Here is a 27,831-nt window from a genome sequence, read left to right as displayed (position 1 = left end):
CACAGAAGGCAAGCTTGGTACTTCTAGATCACATATCTGGAAGGACAGTAGTGATGGACCTGATCCCAAACTTTTCCATGGAAACCTGGGTTCTCCTGGGAATCAGCCTGGTGCTCCTCTATCTGTGAGTAACTGTCCCAGTTTCTCGCCTCTTGAAACCTCCCATTTCTGTGACTAGGAGGTTTAGTGATATGATTTGATTTGGAGGATGAACTTTGGAGTGAGTCTCAGTTTGAACCTAGATTAATCAACCAGAGGAGTTCAGTAGATGCAGATTACAAACAACTGGACACCTTCAGAAAAGCGATGCACCCTTTGCAAACTTTCAGAATTCTGGGGGTAAAGAAGGTTCTTCACAAGTTTCTGTGTCATTGTTTATCTTTTGTGTTCTATGTGCACTACAAGAGATGTGTAGGAGGCTTGTCTCCTGTGGAACAGGTGGGTCCTGCTCCTCCTCCCACGTCCCAGCACCATTTGTAAAATGCACCAAGTGCACCCCAGGTGCTACCACAGGCTCAGACTCAGTTCTTCCCTCTGTTCTCTTCCCTTTCCCTGGAATAGCCCTCCTCCAAAAACTCAAATGCTCCACCCTGCAATATGCAACTACTGCTGAATGATGAAACTATTGAGCAACGACCTGGGAGAAATTTGGAACTTTTATTCCTTAAGTTAGCATTAGTATAGAGATTTGTTTCTGCATGGATTTGAAATCTAATGACAGCTTCAAGAGACAGAAGTTTCCAAGCCCATTTTGTATTTTAGATATTTCCTTATGAAATTCCAGTACAGGAGCATGAATAAAACCATCTAGTAGAAGAATTCCTTTAAATAGTGGGATTCCTGGGCTATGGTTGTAGCTCAGTGGTAGAGAGCTCATCTGGCATATGTGAGGCACTGGGTTCAATCCTCAATACCACATAAAAATAAATAAATAAAATAAAGGTATTATATCTGCCTACGACTATAAAAATATTTTAAAAAATAGTGGGATTCCTAATTTCATGGAGCATGGGAAGAGGGTAGTTATTTATTTCTGACTGAGGGTAGAAGACATTGCCCCAAGGAGACCTTTGACTTCTAACTTAACTCCACTTTTACAAGAGTAGGCATTCATAATGATGTGAAAATAGAAAATATAAACCTGGTTGTAACAATTGAAGGAAAGGGTAGTATTCAGGCTTTTGTTGCATCTATTTTCCCTCCAGTGGCATTTAAAAAATAATGAAAATGTCTTAATTTTATTCTGTTCAATAGTACAATTTCTTTGAGGTAAGTTCCTTATGTTCCTTCTGAAGGTCAAAATAGGACCCTTGGATTTTGTATTTGTGAAAACTAACCTATTTAAAAATGAACTCATCTTTTTTGAACAATTGAAGGAATATTAATCTAATACATACAACCATGATGTAGATTGCACATGTCTTTAAATATACCTGCCCAGCAGGTTATTCTTACTCAACAGTTTCCCATATGCAAGTGTTCTTAATCTATTACAGCAGATGAGTAAGGGAGAATGTGGACCAGGGATGCAATAAAAGGCATCCAGATAGGAGTTATGAGAAAGTGGGAGAATACTCCTGCCTGCTCAGGGAAGAAGTCCCAGAGTGGGGACAGCCCCACTGGAGGCCACTAAAGGGGCCAACATGATGGCATCAAGTCAACTTCCTAAACTGACACCAGTGAGTGAAGTGACCTGGAAGAAATATAGTCTGAATGGCTCAGGAATTTTTAAACTCATGTTTGGGGACTTATATCAGATATTCACTATAGCATTGGGAGCTTAATGATGGAACTTTACAATAATCAGCTGCTTTGAGTTAACTATTATGACTTTTGTGGTCTCTCAGGGAATGTGAGAGAGGAGATGATGAGCAGATGTAATTAGGGCCATTGGAGTTTTTGTTGTTATTTAGGGCCTACATGTTACCTGCCTGGCTTCACTGTTCCCGTTCTTGATCAGTGACTCGTGAGCCAATATATAACACACAGTCACAATCCCTTGACCTGGATTTCTCTTCCACTTTATAGATATGGGACCTATTCACATGGATATTTTAAGAAGCTGGGAATTCCAGGGCCAACACCTCTGCCTTTTTTTGGAACTCTTCTTAATTATCGCCGGGTGAGTGTCATTTGAGCTCCCTGTTTTGCCTCTTTGGGTTGCAAACACCTGCTTAGTTATATCAGTAGAAATTTAGCTCCGTGAGAGAAGTTTTGAGATTTCAAGCTTCAGAAACTGTGTGAGGGCCCCATCCAAAGCACAGTCAGGTTTATCCTGGGGCTCTGTTTACAACTCCTCATAGTGTCAGGTTCACTTCTGTTGATGAGCTCAGGACTCTGGCACATTAACAGTGTAAGCTGTGGACTTTATGTTCAGACTATTAGCATTCTCAAGAATTTTCTGTTTTTCTCAGTGCAGATTCTAGGAAGATACACTCATATCTCTGGGATGCTTTATTTGTACAGCTAAAATATTACAAATGAAACTTAGCATGAGGAAGATTAATAGCTTAGTTTTTATGATGAAAACTCACAGCCAGTGTCTAACTATATGTGTACTATGTGCAGAGAGGTAGCATCTCCCCTTTTCCAAGTTGAGCTCCAACACAGGAAGGCAAGTCCACTTTTATTTGCTCACTATGTCACTTACTTACTCAACGACATGATTGTGAAAACATAAATCTCCTTGGTTAGAGGAGGTTGCTGGTGTCTTACACCCTAATTCTACCAGAAAACATGAGATAAATTAAAACGATACTTGATGAGGAGATAAAAGATCATGCATGGCCCTGGGAAACACTCATTTTCTCTCACTCTGGGTTTCCTCATGTGCCTATGGAAATCATAATTCAGAAGGTCCCAGTATTTCTGAGACAACACAAGCAGACGAAGAAATACTGCAGAAGAGAAGCATGTTGTATTCATAGACAAGGGAAATTGGTTGATTATGTATAATAGTTAGAGAAAATTCAAGTGACTTTACATATTTTATTTCAAATATTGCATATTTTCTCTTTTCTCCTCAGAAGCCTCTGAATAAGAGCTTCTCTCTAACCACCTGTTAGGAACAGCAAGCCTGATTTCATGGAATTTGGGTCATTTGATGCAATGTCAGTACATTTGCAACAATAATGTAATTTCATTTTGTTCTTCTTCCTAGGGTGTGTCTAATTTTGACACAGAATGTTATAAAAAGTATGGAAAAACATGGGGGTGAGTATTCTGGAAATTTCTCTTTGGTAGACTTGTTATGATGTGGCGCCCCAATGCGTGAGGACAACCTCAGCCCAGAACATTTGGGATGCAACCCTCTGTGCTGCAAAGTCCTTGGAGGCTTGTCCTGCCAAAGGTCATGCATGTCACCAGGAGTCTGGGTCTACAGTTTGATTTAGGTTGAGAATGTTTCATATTTTGGCTTTTCTTCTGCTTTTGATGACCCAGAGTCTCCAGCCTTACTTTGTGTCCAATGTCTGGCTATTCCTATCTTCCTCATTTTTCTTTCTTTTTGACCCCTTTAGATGAATAAAATGTATTATTTGAGAACTTTTTAAAAAAATCATAAGCTTATAAATCTGTGGCATCATCTCTTTCCTCCACTGATTTCCTTTTAATTTAAAGACAAAATTCCCTTATTTAAATTTCAGATTTAATGTATGCTTTTGAACAAAAGGCTGGGAGGTACTGGGAAACAGATGGAAAATGATTTCTGCTCAGCTTTTCATTTCCTTATTTTCTTTCTTCTTTTTAATTGTCATAATTATTGTTGCTTATATGCCATTTTTAAGTTTTCATTGTTGACTTTTCAAGGAAGCATTTCTTTCTCTCTTTCATCCATTTGATGTTAAGACCAGACATAGGATGGGGTTCCATCAGTGAGTTCCCTGGTGGATTGATGGGGTTTATATTGGAGGGTGGCCTCAGCTAACTGTAGCAACTATTCCCTTCAGAGCTGGTGGGGGTTCGGTGGGAGCCATAGAAGAGGTGTAATCATTTTGCTCTACACTAAAAATAGTGGTAGAAGACATTGACTCTTCTTCTCTATCTTCTCTCATCAATCCACAGAAAGCCACAGGGCTGGCCAGAGTGTTCTGCTCAGTTGACATGGCCCATAGATACTATGTGATCCAAGGACACAACATGCCCCACTGGATCTCCAAAGTCCCCATTTCAGCTACCACTTGCAAAACTTAGTAATTGTGAGGAGTTAGTCAATTATCTGCCTTCAATTTTCAGAAACCTATATTTTTCAATATAAAAAGTTTTGGAGACTTGGGCTGAGGCTGTATCTCAGTGGTAACGCACTTGCCTAGCATGTGTGAGGCACTGGGTTTGATCCTTAGCACCATATGAAAATAAACAAATAAAGGCTTCTGTCCACCTATAATTACAAAAATAAGTAAATAAGGAAATAAACAAATACATAAATAAGTTATGGAAAGTAGTATGGGTAACACTATTGTATTTGCCATCTAGATTTAAACACTGTTCCAATGCTATTTCTAATTATGATCTCTTAGAGGGTGTATTTTGTCTCTAAGTTTCTCTTCCTACCTACTTTACCTATATTACCCTTTATGCTATGAAGACTCCAGTGGTTTCTGTGGTCAGAATCCCCAACCAGAACTTCATGTTGCTATGTTTTGTAGGAGTAGGCAGGTAGAATAGATAACATCAGGATCAAAGTCTGGATTCCTGCTGCAGAATCTGGCCTGTTAGATTTAATCAGCTTTGCTTTCCCAACACAGCCTGTTCGATGGTTCACAACCTGTTTTGGCGACTACGGAGCCCAGCATTATCAAAACAGTGCTGATCAAAGAATGTTATTCTGTCTTCACCAACCGGCGGGTAAGCACTCACTTTTCAACATTTTAACATTTATTTATATTTTTAAGTTTTTATTTGTTCTTTTTAGTTATACATGACTCTAGAATGCATTTTGACATATTATACATATATGAAGTACAACTTCCATCCTTGTGTTTGTGCATAATGTGGAGTTTCACTAGTTGTGTATTCACAAATGAACATAGGAAAGTTATGTCTGATTAATTCTACAGTCTTTCCTATTCCCATCCCCTCACCCTTCCTTTAGTTCCCCTTTGTCTAATCCAAAGTAACATTTATTTATTTATTTATATAATTTATTAATTCAATTTTTATCCTGAGATATTTACAAATTCAGAGGGCATTCCTTGCCAAAAAATTACCAGGTAGTTTCATGTATAATATATTCTGCTTTACCCAATGATAATTTCTTACATGACTATAAATTTATTAAGTTCTTGTTCCTATAGTAACAGGAAATTGATACAATCTAGGCTTTTTATTTTCATTTTTTCCGTTTTGTGTGCCTATATGAATGAGTGTGCAGCTCTGTCCAAATGTATCACTTGCCTACATTTGTGTAGATTTAGATTATGTTATTAATGTGTTTTTCACCAATTCTTCATTATCCTTAGAAATGTGCCTGACTTCTTGTGTGGTGACCACATTCAACAAAGATTGCACCTATAAATAGGGAAAATCCTATCTGTATTTCTTTTATTTATTTGTTTTTCTTTTCCTCTGACATCAGCTGGGAGTTCCAGTGTGAAGTTGAGTAAGAGCCAGGAGAGTGAACTTTTGAAGGATATAGACTTTAATCTTCCAAAGTTTACCCCAATTTTAGATGAGGCTAATGTGTGTGTGTGTGTGTGGATTCCCATACAATCTCTATCTTCACTTTTTAAAAACTTTGGGGGTAGGGATATAGCTCAGTTGGTAGAGTGCTTGCATCGCAGGCACAGGACCTGGGGTTCAATCCAAAGTTTAAAAACTTTGATTAATATATGATAATTGTGCATAATAATTGGATTTGCTGGGATCTTCAATAATGCATATATTGCACACTGCTCAAATACAGCCTCTATTTACTTGCCTTCCACATACCCCTTCCCAGCATGTACAAATCACTAATCTACACTCAGATGAATGTTTTTACTTGTCTTTCTGTATATGAATGAGCAGACGTTGTTGAATTTTTCCTGATGCTTGGTAGAAAGCATTCAGTTTGCCACCAGTAAGTATATTGTTCGCTGAAAATTGTTTTTTGTAGAATCTCTGTCAAGTTAAAGAAGCTTCCCTCTGCTCCTAATCCCCTAAATGTTTACAGTGAATGAGTGCTGGAAGCATACATTTTTTGGTGGTGGTGGTGTACTGGGGATTGAACTCAGGGACACTAGAACACAGAGCCAAATTCCTGGCCCTATGTTGTACTTTATTTAGAGACAGGGTCTCACTGAGTTGCTTAGCACCTCAACATTGCTGAGGCTGGCTTTGAACTTGTGATCCTCCTGTCTCAGACTCCTGAGCTGCCAGGATTACAGGCATGTACCATGCACCAGTGTGCCTGGCTGGAAGCATACATTTTAACACAAAAATATATTTTAGATGATGGAACTAAATTTCAAGAGTTTTACTTTGGTAGTCTAGCACCCAGGTGAAAAATAGAATTATCTTTCTTTTCTCCTCTGCCTTTTAGAAAATACTGAAAGAACTTCCATTAATAACTTGTGTTTTTTTCCTGTATTACACTTATATTCCAAATCCTTTAAGTTTCAAATATTATTATTTTTAAAATTATCATACCTAGGTACCCCTTTATCAAGATGCTTATGCTGTAAATGCATGTAAAGACAGAACTGATTGTAAGTAACATATGGTTGACAAAAAACATCTGGTATCTGTCACCAATCCATTTGTGCTCTGCATAGCCCTGGAGCTTGTACTAGGTCTTCTTAGGTCTTCTTCCTGTCTATTCCCCTGGAAAAAAGTTTCCAAACAAGTGGAAATTTTGCATCTAAACAAAGGTTGGAATATAAAATCCAAATATGGTGTGAGGTCCCTGGGTGTCTCTTCCAAACTCTCAGGAGGTAGGCACTTGCAATCAATATTATTGAGTGTCTGACATAGGGCCAGATAACTAGTATGCAGTCATTAAGCATTTTTTTAAATAAATGATACTTATTTAACAACTTTTACAACAGTGGAAACCTCCACATTTATGTAGGACAAAATGTCTTTTCCTTTGGGCTCTAGGATCTTGGTCCAATGGGATTTATGAAAAAAGCCATCTCCTTGTCAGAGGATGAAGAGTGGAAGAGATTGAGAACTTTGCTGTCTCCAACCTTCACCAGTGGAAAACTCAAGGAGGTAAGGAGGGCTTTTCATTGAAAACATAGAGAATAAATCTGGGGATGGGTAGAAAATGAGAAAGATAGTAGTCCCTTTTAAAGGGATAGTTCTCTGAATTTGAACTTCCTAGAAATGTTCTTTTATCTTTATGTTTTAGAAGAGATATAGTAAGATTCATTATAAATGTCCCATACTTCTTCATCCTGGGAAAACCATAGCCTTGGGGACTGAGTCTCTCACTTAACTATGGGTGATCTTGTGTTTTGTGCGTAGATGTTCCCCATCATTAACCAGTATGGAGATGTGCTGGTGAAAAACATGAGAATGGAATCAGAGAAGGGAAAGTTTATCAACTTGAAAGAGTAAGTAGCAGGGCAGCTCTGGCACTCCAAGCTCCACCAGGAGCCCCTCCAACTGCCTGCCACAGACTGAATTCCAAATGTTGAGCTAGTGCAATGAGCAGACAAAAGCAAGTTTGGAGTCACAACTCCAACTTCTCATCCAAGAAAGGACTTCTCCCAGGGGGAGACAGGGCAGCTGGGGAGAAAGGATCTCTCCTGTATCCACCAAGGTTTGTTTGGCTACTGTTTATGACTTTGGATACACTAGAAGACAAAATACTGTCAAGGTCAAGGTCACCTTTTTGAGCCCTCTAGGAAGACTCAGTTATTCCACCCTTGTCCTGCTGAAGCTCAGTTTGTACACAACTGTCATCATCTACATTCTATTTGTGCTACTGTAGTGTGTCTGATTATGAATCTTATCCCTGTGTGGGTGAACTTCTTGAGTTCAGAGGTGATTCTAAGTCACCTCACTGTCCCTGGAACAAGGGCAGTACCTCATTTTAACCTCATAAAGACCTCATGGTCAGTGTGAAGAGATCATAGACTGATCTGATGGTCCAGCAGATAACTGTTGACAGTGTGGGGCTCAATGCTTGTCTTGCTTGGGCACATGAACTTACTCCTACTTCTTGCTGCATGTGTAGTGGAAGGATTGGGAAGAGGCACTGATTTTAACTTTCCATATCTTTCTCTATTCAGCATCTTTGGGGCCTACAGCATGGATGTGATCACTGCTACATCATTTGGAGTGAACATTGATTCCCTCAACAACCCACAAGATCCCTTTGTGGAGAAAGTCAAGAAGCTTTTAAGATTTGATTTCTTTGACCCTTTGCTCTTCTCCATAAGTATGTGAACTACCATGTTATTTATTCATTCTCTCTTTTTAAACAAGAGTGTAATTGATACATAATTAATATACCTTTGGATTACCCCACTTATACAATTAAATGGTTTTCAGTACAAAGATATATGCAGCCATCACTAGTGACCATTTGTCAACTCAGAAGCAAGCTATCATTTCATTATTAACTCTCTATTCCCCAAGCCTAAGCAACCATGAATCTATTTTCTGACTCTATAGATTTGCTGATACTGTGAATTTTCTATTAATGGAATCCTAAAAGTCATGTCTGACTTCTTTCATTCATCATTGTGTTTTCAAATTCTTCCAACCTAAAGCATGTGTGAGTACTTCATTCCTTTTTTTAAAGAAATTATTTATTTGTTCTAATTAGTTATGCATGACAGCAGAATGCATTTCACTACATAATACACAAATGGAGTGCAAGTTTCCATTTCTGTACTTTTACATAAAGTAGATTCACACCATTTGAGTCATCATACATGTACCTAGGGTAATGATGTCCATCTTATTGCACCATCATTCCTATACCCATAACCCTTCCCTTCCATTTCCTTTCCTTTTCCCTATCCAAAGTTCCTCCATTCCTCTAATGACCAACTCCCATTACGGATCAGCATCTAATTATGAGAGAAAATATTTGGCCTTAGGTTTTTTGGGATTGGGTTACTTCACTGAGCATTATATTCTCCAAATCCATCCATTTATCTGAAAATTCCATGATTTTCTTCTGTTTTAATGCTGAATAATATGCCATTGTGTATATGCACCATGATTTCTTCATTCATTCATCTACTGAAAGGCATCTACTTTGGTTCCACAGTTTAGCTATTGTGAATTCAGCTGCTATAAAGATTGATGTGGCTGTGTCCCTGTAGTATGCTGATTTTAAGTCCTTTGGATATAAAATGAAGAGTGGGATAGCTGGGTCAAATGGTGGTTCCATTCCAACTTTTCTGAGGAATATCCAAACTGCTTTCCATATTGGTTGCATCAATTTGCATTCCCACCAGCAATGGAAGAGTATGCCTTTTCTCCCACATACTCACCAACATACATTCTTGCTTATATTCTTCATAACTGCCATTCTGATAGAAGTGAGATGAAATCTTGAGAGGAGTTTTGATTTGCATTTCTGTATTTACTAGAGAAGTTAAACCTTTCTTCATATATTTGTTGACCAATTGTATAGCTTCTTCTGAGAAGTGTCTGTTCAGTTACATATCCTATTTATTGATTGGGTTATTTGTTTCCTTGGTGTTAAGTTTTTTGAGTCCTTTATATATCCTGGAAATTAGTGCTCTATATGATGTGTAGGCTGTAAAAATTTGTTCCCATTCTTTAGGCTCTCTCTTCTCCTTATTGTTTCTTTTGTTGAGAAGAAGCTTTTTAGTTTGAATCTATTTGATTCTTGATTTTATTTCTTGCTTTTTAGGAGTTTTGTTAAGGAAGTCAGAATCTAATCCAAGATAATGAAAATTTTGGCCTACTTTTTCTTCTATTTTTTTAAGTGCAGGGTCTCTGGCCTAATTCTAGGTCCTTCATTCATAATGAATTAAGTTTTGTGGGTGATGAGAGATAGGGGTAATTTCATTTTGCTACATATGGATTTCCAGTTTTCCCTGCATCATTGGTTGAAGTGGCCATCTTTTTTCCAATGAATGTTTTTGGCACCTTTGTCTAGTATGAGATAACTGTATTCATGTAGGTTTGTCTCTGTATCTTTTCTTCTGTACCATTGGTCTACGAATCTGTTTTGGTGCCAATATGGATTTCCAGATTTTCCAACACCATTTATTGAATAGGCTCTTTTCTCCAGGGAATGCTTTTGTCACCTTTATCTGGTATGATATAACCATATTCATGTGGGTTTGTCTCTGTGTCCTCTATTCTGTACCATTGGTATACAAGTCTATTTTTGTGCAGATACCATGACTTTTTATTACTATAGCTCTGTAGTATAGTTTAAGGTCCGGTATTGTGATGCCTCCTGCTTCACTTTTCTTGCTAAGGATTGCTTTAGATATTCTGGGTCTCTTATTTTTTGAAACACATTTTACAATGGCTTTTTCTATTTGTATGAAGAATATCACTGGGATTTTAATAGGGATTGCATTAAATGTGTAAAATACTTCTGGTAGTATGGGATTTGCCAGAATTTAATTGAGAATGTTTACATCTATGTTCATTAGAGATAATGGTCTGAAATTTTCTTTTGTTGATGTGTCTTTGGCTGTTTTTGGAATCAGGGTGATACTGGCCTCATAGAATGAGTTTGGAAATGTTCCCTCTTTTGCTATTTCATGGAATAATTTGAGGAGTATTGGTATTAGGTCTTCTTTGAAGGTCTTGTAAGAATCTGTCTGGCTGAGGCTCTTCTTTGTATGTAGGCTTTTGGTGGTGTCTTTTATTTCCTTGCTTGAAATTGGTCTTTTTATCTTGTGTATATAATCCTGATTCAGTTTGGGTAGATCATAACTCTAGGAATTTATTGATGTCTTATATTTTCTATTTAATTGATATTTTCTATTTAATTGGAGTATAAATTTTCAAAATAGCTTCTAATTATGTTCTGTATTTCAGAATTGTCCGTCCTGATACTTCCTTTTTCATCACAGATTTTAGTAAGATTTCTCTCTCTCTCTCTCTCTCTCTCTCTCTCTCTCTCTCTCTCTCTCTCTCTCTCTGTTAGTGTGACTAAGTGTTTAATTTTATTTATTTTTTTCAAAGAACCAACTTTTTATTTTGTCAATTTTTTCAGTTGTTTCTTTTCTTTCAATTTCATTAATTTCACTTCCAATTTTAATTATTTCCTGTCTTCTACTACTTTTGGTTTTGATTTGTTCTTGTTTTGGGTGGGGCTTTGAGATGTAATGTTAGGTCATTTATTTGTTGCCTTTTATTCTTTTAAGGAATGAACTCCATGCAATGAATTTTCCTCTTAGTACTGCTTTCATAGTGTCTCAGAGATTTCTATATGTTGTATCAGTGTTCTCGTTTACCTTTAAGAATTTTAAATCTCCTCTCTGATATCTTCTTCTATCTCTTTCTCATTCAATAGCATTATTTTTTAGCTTCCAGGTGTTGGAGTATCTTCTATTTTTCATTTTACCATTGATTTCTAATTTTACTCCATTGTCTCATAGAATGCAGGGTATTATCTCTGTTTGTTTATATTTGCTAAGATTTGATTTGTGGCATAATATATGGTATATTTTAGAGAAGAATCCATGTGCTCTTGAGATGAAAGTGTATTTACTCATTAATGGATGAAATATTCTCTATATGTCTATTAAGTCCAAGTTATTGATTGTATTATTGAGTTCTATAGTTTGTTTGTTTAGCTTTTGTTTGGAAGATCTATTAGATCTATACTCCTTAAAGTCATCCAGTATTATTGTGTTGTGGTCTATTTTACTCTTGAAATTGAGAAGAGTTTGAAGAATGTAGATGCTCCATTGTTTGGGGGTATATGTATTTACTAGGTATTGCTGCCTTGTATAACATTTTAATGTTTACCTAATAAAGTAACTGTCAGTATGTTTTCCACAAAAGCCACACCCATCTCAAGTTCCCACCTGGAATGCACAAGGGCTCCTGTTTCTCCCTGTCCTGTCCAACACTTATTTTTCCCATTGTTTTGTTTCTAGCCATCCTCCTGGGTGTATTGTGGCATCTCATTGTGGGTTTGATTTTAATTTCTATAAACTAATATGTTGAACAAGTTGAGCTATTTTTATGTCTTCTTTCTATAAAGGTCTTTTCAAGTCACAATCGTATTTCTGTTTGTAGGCGAGTTGTAAGATTTCTATATTCTGGATACAGATTCCTGATCTGATGTGTTTTGCAATTTTTTTTCTCCTAATCTACAGGTCTGGTTTGGCTTTTTGGTTGTATATTTGGAAGTACCATCTTTTTATATTTATAATATATAATTTTTGTGTTTTTATTGTCTTTCTTTGGCTTCACAATATTAGACTCCAGATCTAAAATTATAAAGGTTTACTTTCTTGCTTTTTTCCTAAGAGTTGGTTTAGTTTTATGTTTACATCTTCGGTCCATTTTTAGTTGGATGTTTTTTACAGTATGAATTCAGGGCCCAACTTAATCTTTTGTGTGTCTCTGTCTAGATGAACCAACAACATTTATTGAAAAGAGTGGTTTTTCCATATATCACTGTCATGGCACCTTTCTCAAAATTCTTTGAACCATAGACACATGGGATTATTTTTTATCAACACTACAATTCTTCTGTCAGTTTTTTTTGTCTTTGAATTTTAAGATCACAACATTTGTAAAAAATAATAATTTGACTTCTCTTTTTCCCATTCCTTTTATTTCATTTTTTGGCCTCATTTCTCAAAGATTTCAGTTGATATATTGACTAACAGTGGTGACAGTGGACATCTTTGTCTTATTCCTTATTTTAAAGAAAATGCTTTTAGTTTTTTCTTGTCCATATGCTGTTTGGGATTTTCATATATAACATTTATGATGTTGAAGTAAATTTCTTCTATCCATTGCTACTTCAGTGTTTTTAATTTTTTTATCAGTGCATTATAATTACACATAATATTGAGCTTCATTCTGACATAATTATACAAGCATGGAATATAATTTGCTCTAATTCAGTCTACAGTATTTCCCCTGTCCCTCTCCTCTCCCTCTAACTTGTTCCTTTTCCTTTAGTCTACTGGTTTTTATTCTATTTATTTATAGTTCTTTTTAATCAATGCATTATGGATATGCAAAAACGTAAAATTCACTGTGGTGAATTATATGCCCCCTTTATGTCATCCCAGAGCTATTGGATATTCTGATCATGGTTTCTTTTTTTTCCCTTTATTGCTGACTGAGGTTTATATATGTTGTTTCAAGTGTGAAGTTGTATCTTCCAGGTGATCTAATCTATTTGCAAGAATTCAGCTAAATTTTTATTTGATTTATTGAGATTTTTATTTCTCGGATTTGTTTGGTCTTTTCAGAATATCTCTCACATCCTGTTCTCACCCATAGTTCATTCCTTAGATCATGTTTTAGTTTATTGATAATGTCAACAATCAATTTTTTAAATTATTCGCTTGGGATTTCATCAACTGCAATATCTGTGAATTTAGTATTGGAGGATAATAAGCTTTTGGAGACAGGCTGTCATCCTGTCTCCACATGTTTGCTGAGGTTATGTATTTGTGTATATGTTGAGATGGATTCCTTTTGCTCATGTATTCCTTTCATATGAGTTTAATGAATAATGAATATTTATTTCATCATTTTAAGCTCTGATATGAAGACATATTTTAACTTTAACACATCTAATCAGTGTAATCAGTCTTGGGCTCAAGAACAAGTACCACTTTGAGAGAATAACTGCCAGTAACAGTAATAACTTAATAGCAAATAATATATTAACATACACTATAGCATTTATTACTAATGAGCTCTGCAACTCTATTAACCAAAGAGAAAAGTGAGTGAAGAGTAATATAGAGTAGGTTGAAAAGATTAAGCATTAGCAATATAGTATGGCAAACTGTTTTAGAAGGGAAAAACAATAAAGAAAATAAAAAGAAAGATAAAGTGAGAGAAAGAGGAGAGAAAAAACAATGGAGCAGAGGAGAATGAAATGGAGGTGAAAGAGAAGCAGAATTGACATGGGATCCATTTCATTCAAAAAGTAAATGAAATTATATGAATTCCAAAAAATACATAATGAGAAGACACTGGGAATTTATGTCCAATAGTGAATGCAAGAACACTCATAGAGCTTCAGTTTTATTCCTGTTGAAGCTTTAAATTTGCAGACATTGATTTGGGGGGTTTTGGTTTTAGAATCTCCCAGTTATGAAGGATTTTGTGTGACACCAATGTCATGCTGTTTGTCTGTTTTCAGCTCTGGCCCAAAGTGGCCAAACTTGCTGGAGGAGTCTGTGTGCTGAGCTCTGACACCTCTACCTGGCAGCATCTGCTGTGGGGGTATTGTCTGATTCAGAGCAGACTTCAGTTTAAAAATGGCTTTATTCTTATGACTGGGGTGGGAATGTGAGTGTGGTAGGGTTTTTGGTCAACTTCTAGAAAACAAAGAGAATCAGTACAGCATCTAGGTGTCTCACACCCCTCCTTCAGAAAGCCTGAGTCCCTGTGCTGGGGGTGTGTGGAATGTTTCCCTCCATCCCTCAGACCCTCTGGAGCTTGGGGAGGTGGCACAGGTGCTGTGGGATGCTGTCACAGGCCCAGGGTTTTCAACCTGACCCTGATCTGTCCTATTTCCATCTCCTGCCAGCCAAGGTCAGACTGCCAATTTCAAATGAAAGTGCCCTTCACACTTCACTCTGCAGACTGTCAGACAGCTACAGGTTGCCCCACAAAGCTTCTCCTTTTCTGTGTTGTAGTCCCACTCCTGTGTCCAGATTGATGCATGATATGGACACCCACCAATACGGTAAAAGATAAGGATTAGGTGGCCATTTTTTGGTATTCAAAAAGAAAATATACCAGAAACAATACAAAAAGGAGCCAAATGTGAAAAATAAATGAAACATGAAAGTAAGGGTAAATTGCAGGGATTCCTAGTCTCTCTCCCAGAAAGAACTAACAGAGAATGTCTTTAGCTGTTGCCAATTCCCCAATTTTACTCTCTGCTGGAGAGTGCCTGGTCTTTCTATTCAGCTAGCTGTGATGAGCTTATTTTCTTCTCAGATGATGATTTTGTTGGACAGCAGCACCATTCATCTTAAACTGGGTGGGAGTAATTTGGGTCCATTGCAGAGGAGCTTCCTCTCCCCCAGGGAACCAATGCACACACAGAACTGCTGCTATCTATCCCATGAATTAATTCTCTTTGTATTCTAGAAGTTGATATTTTCGGATTTCGCCTGATTGCTAGTTTTCTGGGTTACTTGCTATCATTTCCCCACAGTCTTCCCATCTCCCCACAGAACTGTTGTTTTAATTCAATCTCCAGGGACTGCTGGGATATTGTGAGTTCTGCTGATACACCATTTTTCCTGGCCTCCAAATCTGACTTTTTTGTTGTGTATAATTCTTTTTATATGATGCTGGATTTCATTTGCTAATACTAGTTGAGATTTTGCATCCATAATTGTGAGATATGTGAGTTTGTAGTTTTCCTGTGTTATCTTATGTTAAGTCTTAGGATTAGGTTAACATGGGCATTTTAGGATCGTTTACAAATGTTCACTGTATTCTATATTAGAAAATATTAGATATTTCTATGAATGTTTGTGAAGAAGTAAAGAATTGGTATTAGTTCTTTGAATATTTGGTAGAATTGTCCATGGAGTTCTTAATTTCTATTTTAATCTCATCATGTGATGTATGCTTAGTATATTGACTATTACTTTTTGTGTCAGTTTCTGTTGTTTGTGTTTTTCTAGGAATTTGTCCATTTCATTTAAGTCATGTAATTTGTATAATTGTTGTGATAATCTGATTGTTACAATATCTTTATGTTTCTTCCCATGTTTATAATGTCAGTAGTTCCCATTTTTTAATTTTGAATGCTGGTAACTGTAGTCTTTCTATTTCTGGGTCAGTCCAGCTATTATTTTGGCAACACTGATGATATTTTTCAAATAATTGCATTTGTTTTTATTAATTCCTTCTATTGACATTATTTTCTATTTGATTAGCTTCCACTTTGGTCCTTAATATTTTCTTCCTTCTGTTTTCTTTAGGTTTAATTTGTTCTTCTTTTTTCATGATTTATTGTGTGAAGTTTGATTGTTCATTTGTGATCTTTGTTTTTATTTAACAGATAACAATTTTCCACTACACAATAATGGCTTTTTCTTCATTCCACAAGTTTAATGTATTATGCCTCCTTTTTTTCTTTCAGTCCTTTTCTATTTTCCCTTTATATTTCTTCTTTCATTCAGTGTTATTTAGGTGAATATGATCAATTTTCCCATACTTTGAGTTTCCCAATTTTCTTTCTAATAATGCCTTCTGGATTCCTCCCGTGGTGCTTGAGGAACACATGCTCTGTTGGTCCCATCCTGACTGCTCTTTCTTGAAGAGCATGATTAATTGCCACCTCAGACTAAAGCCTAGATTTATCCAAAGACACTCTATTCCAGTACATGAAGGGGAAAGGGGTCAGGGTTTTCATCTTGCTCCTTTAGTCACTCCACAGAGGCACAAGGGGCCTCTGATCTCACTACTATGATGGTGGCCCTATATATGACATCCTCTTGCTCAGCCAGTTGCCTGGAGCTCAATCAGCAGTCTCAGAAGGAACAGTTCCTCTTTAGGAACCCTTACGACTTCCACTTTTCTGATTGGTAGAGAAGATGTAATTGCTCCAGGTAAATTTTACATTTTTTCACTGAAGTGTCCTTTGTTTTTTCTTTCCCCTGCAGCAATCTTTCCATTCCTTACTCCAATTTATGAGGCAATGAATATCTCTATGTTTTCAAAGGATGTCACAAATTTTTTAAAGAAAGCTGTAAACAGAATGAAAGAAAGTCGCCTTCAAGAGAAACAACAGGTAAAATCTGGTGGTGGATACAGAGGAAGTTTATTTTTGATAACTTATTTGCCTATGGGTGTATGACTTCCATGCTTCTTTGTATATTTTTAAAAGGTAGATGAAGAACTCTTGGTTGAGAGTAGTAGAGGGTTTCCATTTGGGGAGAATAAAGAATTTAGCATCTGGTAATTGAGATACAAGAATGAATCAGAGAGGGAAGTGAATTAGTGTAAGATGTATTCCAAGCTTTTATAATAACGTCAAAATGGACTCTACTCTCATACAACTAAAAAGAACTAATAAAAATATTAAAATAAATAAAATTATATATTTCAAATATTGAAAAAATAGTGAACCAAAGAGAAAACATTTACAATTAAATAATGGGCATGGAATTTAGTTTGTCAAGGCATAAATATTGCTGATAGAAAAAGTCCCAAATACTCTAAAAAAGGAGTCCTTGTACATTGTTGAGTAGAATGTAAATTAGGACAGCCTTTATGGAAAATTGTCTGGAGGGCCCACAGAAATCAAATACAGACCCACCGTATGATCCAGCAATCTCACTACTGGGTATCTAGCCACAGGAAGTGAAATCAGAATGTCAAAGAGAGATATGTACTCCCATGTTTATTGCTGCACTATTTTAAAATTGTTCCTATTAATTGATCCAAATAGGTTTTGAAAATATCCATCATCAAGAAATGATAAATGCAATTAAAGATGTGTCTAAACTGACATAAACATCAAACAGCATATACATATATCAAAGTAATCAGGTACCTTGTTAATATGTGTATAGCTTAATGTTTTTATATATCAGTTGAAATGATTTTTTAAATAGAGGAAAATTTTTTATCATATCCCTTCTCTTCAATAGATAAAATTTCAACAGAATTTTTTTTCCTGGTGGTTTAATTTTATCAGATTTTATATTGGCAAAGAATCATTGCATTTACAAACCTCTGACTTTACAAAAACTCCACAGAAGGCATCCTCAGGGTAGCTGGTACTGTCTGGCCCCTCCTGGAGCAGGCATGGGTTCTTTAGGTGAAGTTTTTTTTTCATGTACGATGGCCAGCACAAGAATGTGTGCAGGCCAGGGAGCCAGGATGGGCCCTCCAGGTGTCAGTACAAGTTCAAAGCTTCAAGCATGGTGGGATCTTTCAAGAAGCTTGCCCAAAATCTAATGATGAGCTCTATAAATGGAAGGAGATTAATCTGTGGCTTCTTTGGTGAAGAATTAAGGCAGTAAAACAAAATATTGCAGTCCAGGGCTTCTCCCTGAGCAAATAAATGTAACAGGAGACAAAGCCAACCACTCTCTGGCCAGGAGGCTGTGTTCAGAATCCACAGAGCTCACAAGCAGGGAGAGCAAAGACCAGTAGCTATTGGACACCACAGCCAGTTTTCACTCAGGGAAACGTCCTACTCTCCAAAGTTTGTAGATGGATACTTTTCTTCACTGATGACTTAGGAAACTCCAGCTGGACTTCTGTACTTAAAGAAGTCATAGCCTCAGAAGGGTAGATAAGTTCTGCACTCTTAATTTATTTCTGATTTCATAATTAACATTCTATCTTTGAAATCACTGTTTCTAGCATCGGGTGGATTTTCTTCAGCTTATGATAAATTCTCAGAATTCCAAAGATGTGGAATCTCATAAAGGTAACCAAGGTTGCTACCTTGTCTACTGATGGGGAAACTCAGTGGGAAGGGTTGTTCTTGAAATGTTTAGCAGGTTTTCCAGGAAGAAGAGCATTTCTACCAAGTTGCAGAAAGGCCATGCTTGGATATTATATACAGTAGCCTGAGGAACTTCCTGGAAGCACACCTAGAGCCATGTTCAATGTTGAAGCTGATATAAACAAGTATTTCTTTCACTAGCATGGTATTTTTATTCAACTTATTTTCTTAATATTTTTATTTGATGCTCAATTTCTCCCTTATTTGTCCACTGGAACCCCTTTCATGTAGGCTCTTGAGTCCTCTATTATTCTTGTCACCTTTCCTTGTGTTTGTTTAAAAAGTAGCTTCTGTTTATTCTGAGAAATTATACATCCATAGCAATATTGAGCTGAAAACATAGAGGTTCTCCATGTAGTCTTGAATATACTGCTTCACTCTTAATGTCCACCACCAGAGACTTATATTTGTCACAGTTCAGGAACCTGTATTGAACCTCTATCATTCGAAGTCCACAGAGTTCCTTAGGTTTGCTCTAGGTCTTGTACATTCTCTGACATGTATCCACATTATAGGAACATACAGTGTATTCTGTGCCCTTTTCATTTATTTTCCAAGTATTTTCTTGCTTTCTGATTTAAGATATTTTAGGTTTCTGCCCTGTTTCTCCTGACCACTTTGGAAGCAGTGATTTTTCCATGGATCTTAGGGTTTTATTTATTTATTTATTTAGTAATTAATGGAATTTAGAAATCAAAACCTGTGATCATCTTGTAGATTTTTGCTTTTAGATACTCTCAGCAGACAAGATTATTAACATGAAATACTTCTACATGAAGCAGAGGAAAGAAATATTTCTGTATCTACTCACATCCAGTGATATAAACTATTTTTCTCTCTCCTTCAAAAGAAATTTTCGAATTTAGAGCTTATTTCTGTGACACAAATACTCCCATTGCAGTTCTAATTTTGGGTACCCAGTGTCTTGACAATCATATGATAAAAATTCCTGAATGTTGAACAATTAATTCTAGAGATGAGGGCTGGGCTTACTACAGCCTGCCAGTGTACATATTTTTGAAAATATCTTTTTTAGTTGTAGGTGAACACAATACTTTTATTTTATTTTTATGTGGTGCTGAGGATCAAACCCAGTGCCTCATGTGTGCTAGGTGAGTGCTTTACCACTGAGCCACAAACCTAGCCCCAGTGTACTTTTTTTTAAAAAATATTCATTTTTTGGTACTAGACAGACACATTATGTTCATTTTATTTATTTATTTTTGTGTGGTACTGAGAATCAAACCCAGGGAGGGCCTTGCACATGGGAGGTGAGCACTATACCACTGAACCATAACTGCAGCCCCTCCAGTGTACATACTTTTGTGTTCACATGTGCATATACATACATACATCCATCATCCATCCATCCATCCATCCATCCATCTATCCTATATGTATCTACCCAGTTCTATTCAGCTCTCTGTGATGATGGAAATGGTCTATAGTTTGTTTCAATACAATAACCACCAAACACATGTGCCTACTGACCATTTGACATGTGGTTAGTGCCACTGAGGAATTTAAGTGTATTAACTTTTAATTAATTAAAATTTAAACACTCATATATGGCTGGTAGCTATGAATGCAAACATCTGAGCTTCAAACCTTAATTTTTTTTTTGGCATTGGGGAGTTGGGTACCAGGGATTGAACTCAGGGGTACTCAACCACTGAGCCACATCTTCAGCCCTACTTTGTATTTTATTTAGAGACAGAGTCTCATTGAGTTGTATAGCACCTCACTGTTGCTGAGGACACATGAATATCTTGCCTCAGCTTCCCACTGGGATTACAGGTGTGTGCCACTGTTCCTGGCCCAAACCTTGACTTTATAATCCTACTTCATGGTGTTCAAACTCACTGGGATAAAAGATTTGGTACTTAGATGTTCTCGTGACATCATCATAGAAAAAAACATCAGTAAATATCAACTCTGTAGACCTTTCAAACCCTTGTTTTGTGTATTCTTTTTTTATCTTGAATTGCATGTTTGGCATAGGGACCATGTTATTTCAGGGATCCAGGTATCTAAACGTCCTGATGCATTCCAAGATACATGAATTAATTTCATGATTGTGCTTAGCTTCTGTCAAGAGAAAAATCAACATGGAGGTCAGTTTCTATGAGAAGAGATGTTTGGTGTGCATGAAGTAGAGCAGAGAGAGGGCATGTACTAAGGAAGGGGACATTCAGTAGTGACTGAATAAGTGTTGTGTTTTACTAAAATTGACCCTACTTTTTCACCACATGTCATGCCCACTGCCGCTTTATTGACAGTTTTCAATAGAATAGAATCACCACATTTTATGAAAGTTCATAAAATGGAAGTTCACATTTTGACTTGGTAGTTCTAGAATGGGTTTGAGATTCTGTGTTTCGAATAATTTCCCAAATGCTATTGATGCTACTTGTCCATGGACCAGGCTTTGAATAGCAACAGTCTCTTTGCTGCCCAATATTTCCTTACATTTCTTCCAACATGTTTAGATGAAACATTCTTCAATTTCCCACACATTGAAACCTTAGTATTACAAACAATCAAATCAGTATTTCAAGCTATATGTTACCTAGAATAATTAAAAATTGTCCTGGACAAGAATATCATCCGCTTTTGTACTTACACAAAGTAGATTTATGATAATCTAAGGGACATATTGATCATACTGTGTATCTTAGATAGAAATAGTGTCTCTTGAAATTACCTATCTTTGGTGGTGATGAGAATGGCACAGTTAGTAACCAAGTCCAAGAGTGGTGTAGACCTCAGGAAAACTGGATTAAAAAATTTTCCTTTGTCTCCCCTATCAGATAGACACGAGAGTGAAAACCACTCTGAGAATGACCCTGAATTGCTTTTCCATGGTCCTGCCTAGTGATCAGTGGGTTTTAATGGGATTTCTCTTCATCTAAACCCTGATGTTGTGATTTTCTGGATTTAACTAAGTTGTGTTTTCTCTTCCATTAGCCCTGTCTGATCTGGAGCTTGTGGCTCAATCAATTATCTTCATTTTTGCTGGCTATGAGACCACTAGTAGTGCTCTTTCCTTCATTTTGTATGAACTGGCCACCCATCCTGATGTCCAGACCAAACTGCAGCAGGAGATTGATGCAGCTTTGCCCAATAAGGTGAGAAGATGGTACCTGGAGAGGGAGGAGAGAGGGGGACACTCAACATGACTGCCTCCTCGTCCCTTCCTAAGAGGCTTTGTCCAAAATATAGTCACTGATTCTTTTCACCAGCTCTATTTGGAAAGGATCTGAAGAGACAAATGAAGGAGAAAACAGTATTTTGGGGAAAATGTTATTCCCAAAACTACAAGGAATTTTGAAAAGAATGACATTTCAGTTGTACCCATTACCAGTTACCATGATGACACCTAGGAAGTGTAAGCATGTGTCACTCAAGTGTCCAGATCATTGTCTCTGCTGAGCGGTGGCATGAGCTCCTGCCCTGCTGTCTGCTGAGTGAGCCTGGGCTTGGTGGGCAGGCCGACTCTGCTCTGCTCCACACAGCTTCACACTCTAGTCATGTATTAGAGAGAAGTCACAGGATGATTCAGGTTTTCTGGCTCCTGAGCCAAACACCTTACTTCTACCTTGTGTCCTCTCCAGTGACACACAGGCATTAGTCACATGTTGTGCCTGCTGTCCTCACACCTCTGCCTAAACAGAGAGTCTATTGGATATGAAGACACCTGGTCTCTGGGGCTGGCATGGCTGGTTTGGCAGTGAAGTGGGCACAAAGTCTCTTCTTCAGAGCTCACAATGAAGCCATGAAGAACAACCAGGAGACTGGTCCAGCAACAGAGGGTGGGGCTGAGAGTGGCTTCCTGTCCTCCGTACAATGTTCTCTGGAACTGAAATTGTGTGACATGGTGCCATCCAATATTAGCCTTTTTTTTTGGTGGTATTAGGGTGGAAGTTACCAGTTTCTCCCAACATTTTTACATGATGTAGTGTTATCTCTATGATATATAATCCTGCTTTGGAGATTTTATATATATATATTCTCCAAAGCAGGATTATTCAACTATAAACTGATGTAGAAAGGTTATTTCTTTTTTTATATGTTCTATATACTTGAAATAGATACATGAGTTTTCTAGTGAAAGGTGACAGTGACTTTCACATATTTTGCCTGAGTGTAATTGTCATATTCTGTTTTGGGTGCTATTAGTCACTTTTCCTCACATGAGAAAAAATAGTCCATGATGCTGCTGAGGATATAACACACTGAATTTTTGGATTGTCCCAAAGGTCTCTTATGTACATAACTACCCTGAACTTCTCAATGGGCCATGGACATGGTTGTCAAATGGGCATGATTGTTATTACAATGCTAGGTCAATTGTAAGCACTACTCTCCTTCACCATTCTGAGTATATTTTGGGATCTTCTAACACTTTAATAATACAGCATAGATTGAGTTTAAAGTTAGTTTCTAACCTTAATTCCCCCAAATTTCATTTTTTCCCTTCAGGCACCTGTTACCTATGATACCCTGATGCAGATGGAGTACCTGGACATGGTGGTAAATGAAACTCTCAGATTATACCCAGTTGGTGCCAGACTTGAAAGAATCTGTAAGAAAGATATTGATATCAATGGAGTATTCATTAGTAAGGGGACACTGGTGATGATACCAATCTATGTTCTTCATCGAGACCCAAAGTATTGGCCAGAGCCTGAGGAGTTCCATCCTGAAAGGTACACGGACCCTGGGAAAGGGAACAAACTGGGCTAGGCTGATTCAAGCATATCCTTGTATCTATTAGCATAGGTGACATACAGGTAACTGTGCAATCATTTTCATGTATGTCTTTTTTATTTTAAGCTGTTTTCATGTTACAAACATGACATTTACTTGCAAAATGGTATAAATTTGTGACAATTAACAAAAAGGATGCTATATCCATCCAGTATTTCAAATCCTTTAAATAATCACAAGTTTATAATGTGATTATGTTCTCACAAACATATTTCTGTATAAATATAGATTTTTTTGAAAAACTAGATTGTATCATATTTATTTGATTTTGAACAAATGTTTAACAATAATGTGTAAATTCTCCATTATCACTTGATGACACTCTGTATGTACAGGTTTTGCATCTATGATTTCAACTAAATATAAACATTTTTCTTGTCATTTCCCTATAAACTTTCTAATACAATAAGTGTTTATAAAGTATGTACATTTTATTAGTTACTATGCAATCCAGAAATGATTTAAAATATATTTCAGTATGTGCTTAGAGTATACAAATATTTCCCCATTATTTTTATAAGAGACATCATCACCCAAGATTTTGTAGTGGCCAGATGCTGAAACTAATCCTCCTCAGATATGGCACCATGACTGTGTTTGTGTGTATGCATGTGTGTGTGTGTGTGTGTATGTTTGTGTGTTCAAATTTTATAGAATGTGCCATAACTGACAAAACCACTATCTCATTTCATTTTGTGTTTATGCTTTATATGTCTTATATTTTGTGTGTGTGTTGTTTCCTTTACTGTCTCAATTTACCATGATTCCTTTTAAACTGCATGAATCTCATCTCAAAATGACTGAAAGATCCTATAGGTTAAGGGAGGAGGGTAGGTGGAAAAATTCCATAGCTTAAAAATTCTCACAGAAAAACCACAGCTGGATTTCAATACAAATCAGCCCAAAAAGCCTCTTTTACACCATTGCTTGGGGGTGTCTAAGGGACACTTTGAAACAAGTAACTGTTGTGGTTTTAATGTTTTGTTGATTTGTCATCTATTGTGGAACCAGGTTCAGTAAGAAGAACAAGGACAGCATCGATCCTTATGTGTACATGCCCTTTGGAAATGGCCCCCGAAACTGCATTGGCATGAGGTTTGCTCTCATGAACATAAAACTTGCTCTTGCCAGAGTAATGCAGAACTTCTCCTTCCAACCTTGTAAGGAAACACAGGTCAGTAGATTTTCATATACATGTTTTACTTGAAGATGTTTTTCCAAACATAGGGACCTAGTCACAGAAAAAATATGCTCATTCATCATTTAATTCTTAGATCTATAGTCCAATGAGTCTCTTTTGCATCATCTTTGAGATTTTAGAGTTCTTCACTGTAGGGGCTCTAAGTCTATGGCTTTATGAAGACCAAAGTATAAAAAACATATGGACTCAATGCAGATTAGTGTGACATGTGTATGTGTGGACTGTGAACTTCAGCACAGTGTAAATTCAGCTTTAAGTCTCCTGGAGAGACCCTGTGCACAGTCGTGAGGTGTGGTGACCACAGGTTTATGATGTTTGAGTGAAGCTCTCCTCACTGGAACTTACACAACCTCCCTATTGACAGTGGTTCACTTCCAGGACTTGTGGGTTTAATATGCAACTTTTCCTTCTCAGTGGGCCATCTGCATGGGAGAGGAGGGTAGAGATGGTTTCAGGGCCAATTGGCTGATAGGAAGGGGCCCTCTGACACACCAGGAATGGGGCAGATACTTTCTGCAAGCTCTGTCTTCTCCAGGCTGGTCTTCTCAATCTAAACAATAATTTGCTTCTTACTGAGAGCAAAAGAGTACTCTGTTGGAGATACCCCCAGCCCTGTGGAGTGATTCTGGAAATGGCATGAGGATTTAGTCAAAACACTGAAGGGCTCAGAAGATCCCCATTTGCACTGTGCTTATAAGCCAAGAGGAGATTCCCAAAGAGCAAAGCAAAGCATAATGGTCTTAAGGAATTAAGACCACTTCCATTATTATACAGATTGAGTTCAACTGGGAGAAGTGAACAGACCCTTTGGAAGTTGAAGACTGCTTGTGACATTGAAGTGTATAAAACCTCCTCAGGGTTCTTTGTTAAGTTTCAACAGGCACAAAATTAACTTTATACAGTTCTCTAAAAGTTTGTCTTAATGTGTAGGAATCTATTTTAAATTTTTAAAACTTGTTTTTATAATGTACAATTTTCTTAAAATCATTTTTTTGTTTAGTTGATGGACCTTTATTTTATTTATTTATATGTGGTGCTGAGAATCAAACCCAGTGCCTCACATGCTAGGGAAATGCTCTACCACTAAGCCACAACTCCAGTCCTTTATTTACAATTTTATCAATAAAGTGAATAAGTCAATCTCATTTTGTCTCAGGCCTAGTATAAGAGATATTCATAAAATAATTTTTCACATAAATGAATAATTTTACTATCCCATCATGACACATGTTAGAGAAGGAGTAGGAGAAATTCAAGATACATGATACTAAAAGTAGTTTTCATGTTTGTAAAGCATGACTGTGCTTAATGTATCTTCTCTACTTTGCTGCTGCAGTTGCTGTTGCTTCATTCATTGTGCTTCATTCTCCATGTGCTTGGCTATATGTTACAGATTCCTCTGAAATTAGGCAATCTAGGACTTCTTCAACCTGAAAAGCCCATTATTCTGAAGGTTTTGTGCAGAGATGGGACAATTAGTGGAGCCTGAACTTCCCTAAGGATTTTTTGCATGGTTCTTCTTGGACACTGGGATGCAGAACATCAAAGAACAAAAATTTATTTTGTGAAGAAAACTCAGAATGAAGGTAGACTCTATATTCCTCAATTGATAAATGATAAGAGATGCTGGGGAACTTTGCTGAGCTTTCTCAGGGTCTGTGCAGAGTATTACCTATTTTTTGATGAAAAGTAGGTGCCCACCTCCGTGCCAGATGTGAAGACTCACCCTTTCTTGGTGTAATGGGCTCTCTCTTCTCACTACAAGTTAGTACTGGCAGCTCCTCCTGAGCTCTGATCAGAGAATCAACATTTATCACCAAATTTGTCAACAATTTTTAATGAAAATGAGGGTGGTTGTGGTGGCTTTTGTAGTGACCTTGATATATGATGCATTCTTTGAAATATGCTGTGATAAGTTTTATAATGAGAAAGTCAATAAATATATCCTTATAAAATTTATCTGAAGCCTCTATGCACATTTAAGGGGATATATATTACTGAATCAGTGAGAGTCACAACTCAATCTTTTAATCATCGCAATCACTGAATACATGGAGCTTTTTTGGAAATTCAAATTAAATAGTAAGATAGATACAGTTAACCAAATGTGAATTTTTGCATTGCTGGAAAAGTATATTCATGGTGTCCTTCTGCAAATTTTGAAGCACATAATTTGAAACATTCTACTGAAGTAGTTATTACTGTATCTCTAGTTTAGATTTCATATTCCCTTCCTATCTCCCTTATTGATTCTGGAAAGCAAGAAACATATTTGTAGTCCATCTTCAATAACCAACTTGATAACAAGCACAATGAGCATTGAATTAGAAAATGGTTAATAGTCTATCATTTTTACAGCAGTGCTCCTCAGATTCAACTGGTATCAGGAGCTACACAGGATTTTTCCATCTTATTCCTGTCCCATAACTTCCTTCCCTTTACTTCCCTTTCCCTTCCTGATTAATTCACTCCTACTGCCATTAGATGCAGTCCAGCAATGTGAGGGCACACTTTGTAGTGGAGGAGGGAATAATGGTGGCTTCAAGTCAGATATGAGATATAATTAGGAAGGTGTCCTCAGAAGGGACAGTCTGTCTGAGTATGGGAGCCCAATCAACCTGAGATGGGCTCCACAGACAGAGGTAGCCTGTCATAAACACTCGTTGACAAAATAGGGTAAAAAACACCCCAGTGAACTAAGGAGGGCATGTGGTTTTAGAATAGGATGAATGGAATTTAGCTGTATAAAGAGAGATTGTTTTAATAAGTAAATACATCAAGGACAATGAAATCCAGTTTTCATAGGAAATGTTGGTGAAGTGACTCTCTGGTTCAGGAAAGAAAATTGGAATGAGATCTGCGAAGCAGCACTGAAATGGAATGTATCACTGTGAGTTCATGCTTTTACAGATAGAAAAATAGAGAAGTGTGTGTGTGTGTGTGTGTGTGTGTGAGTATGTGTGTTTGAGTGTTTGAATGCAGAAATTTAAATTCATACTTGTCTGCACTAATGGGACTGGGTAACAGTGACATTTTAATAGCAAGGACCAGTGGATCAGTCTTGGTGACCAGATCCTTGAATAAAAATACCATATTTCACTATAGGAAGCAGGGCTAGTTAGATAAAAGATTGATTCCAGGTTAAAAATTGGGAAAGTTCAAAATGAACCTTTAACACTTTTTTTGTGCAAAATTCAAGAACACATTCAAAAAAGGGAGGAAGGTGTCCCTGGTCTACCCAGGC

At 37.0% G+C, this 27,831-nt stretch overlaps 1 protein-coding gene across 1 annotated transcript; it reads left to right on the top strand.

Moving 5' to 3' along the window:
* LOC124081053 (cytochrome P450 3A4) lies at positions 1-26,546 on the top strand. The gene is made up of 13 exons (XM_046427174.1): positions 1-124; positions 2,029-2,122; positions 3,161-3,213; positions 4,746-4,845; positions 7,078-7,191; positions 7,447-7,535; positions 8,217-8,365; positions 16,761-16,888; positions 18,472-18,538; positions 21,584-21,744; positions 23,099-23,325; positions 24,398-24,560; positions 25,981-26,546. The coding sequence occupies exons 1-13, from the start codon at positions 54-56 to the stop codon at positions 26,074-26,076; spliced, it is 1,512 nt and encodes a 503-aa protein (XP_046283130.1). The 5' UTR covers positions 1-53; the 3' UTR covers positions 26,077-26,546.
* Positions 26,547-27,831: the final 1,285 nt, after the last annotated feature.

Source organism: Marmota monax, unplaced genomic scaffold (genome assembly GCF_021218885.2).
Source record: "Marmota monax isolate L192 unplaced genomic scaffold, Marmota_monax_Labrador192_F-V1.1 WCK01_AAM20220418_F8-fsc00405, whole genome shotgun sequence".
NCBI classification, from domain to species: domain Eukaryota; kingdom Metazoa; phylum Chordata; class Mammalia; order Rodentia; family Sciuridae; genus Marmota; species Marmota monax.
This window is presented reverse-complemented; position numbering and strand designations above follow the sequence as displayed.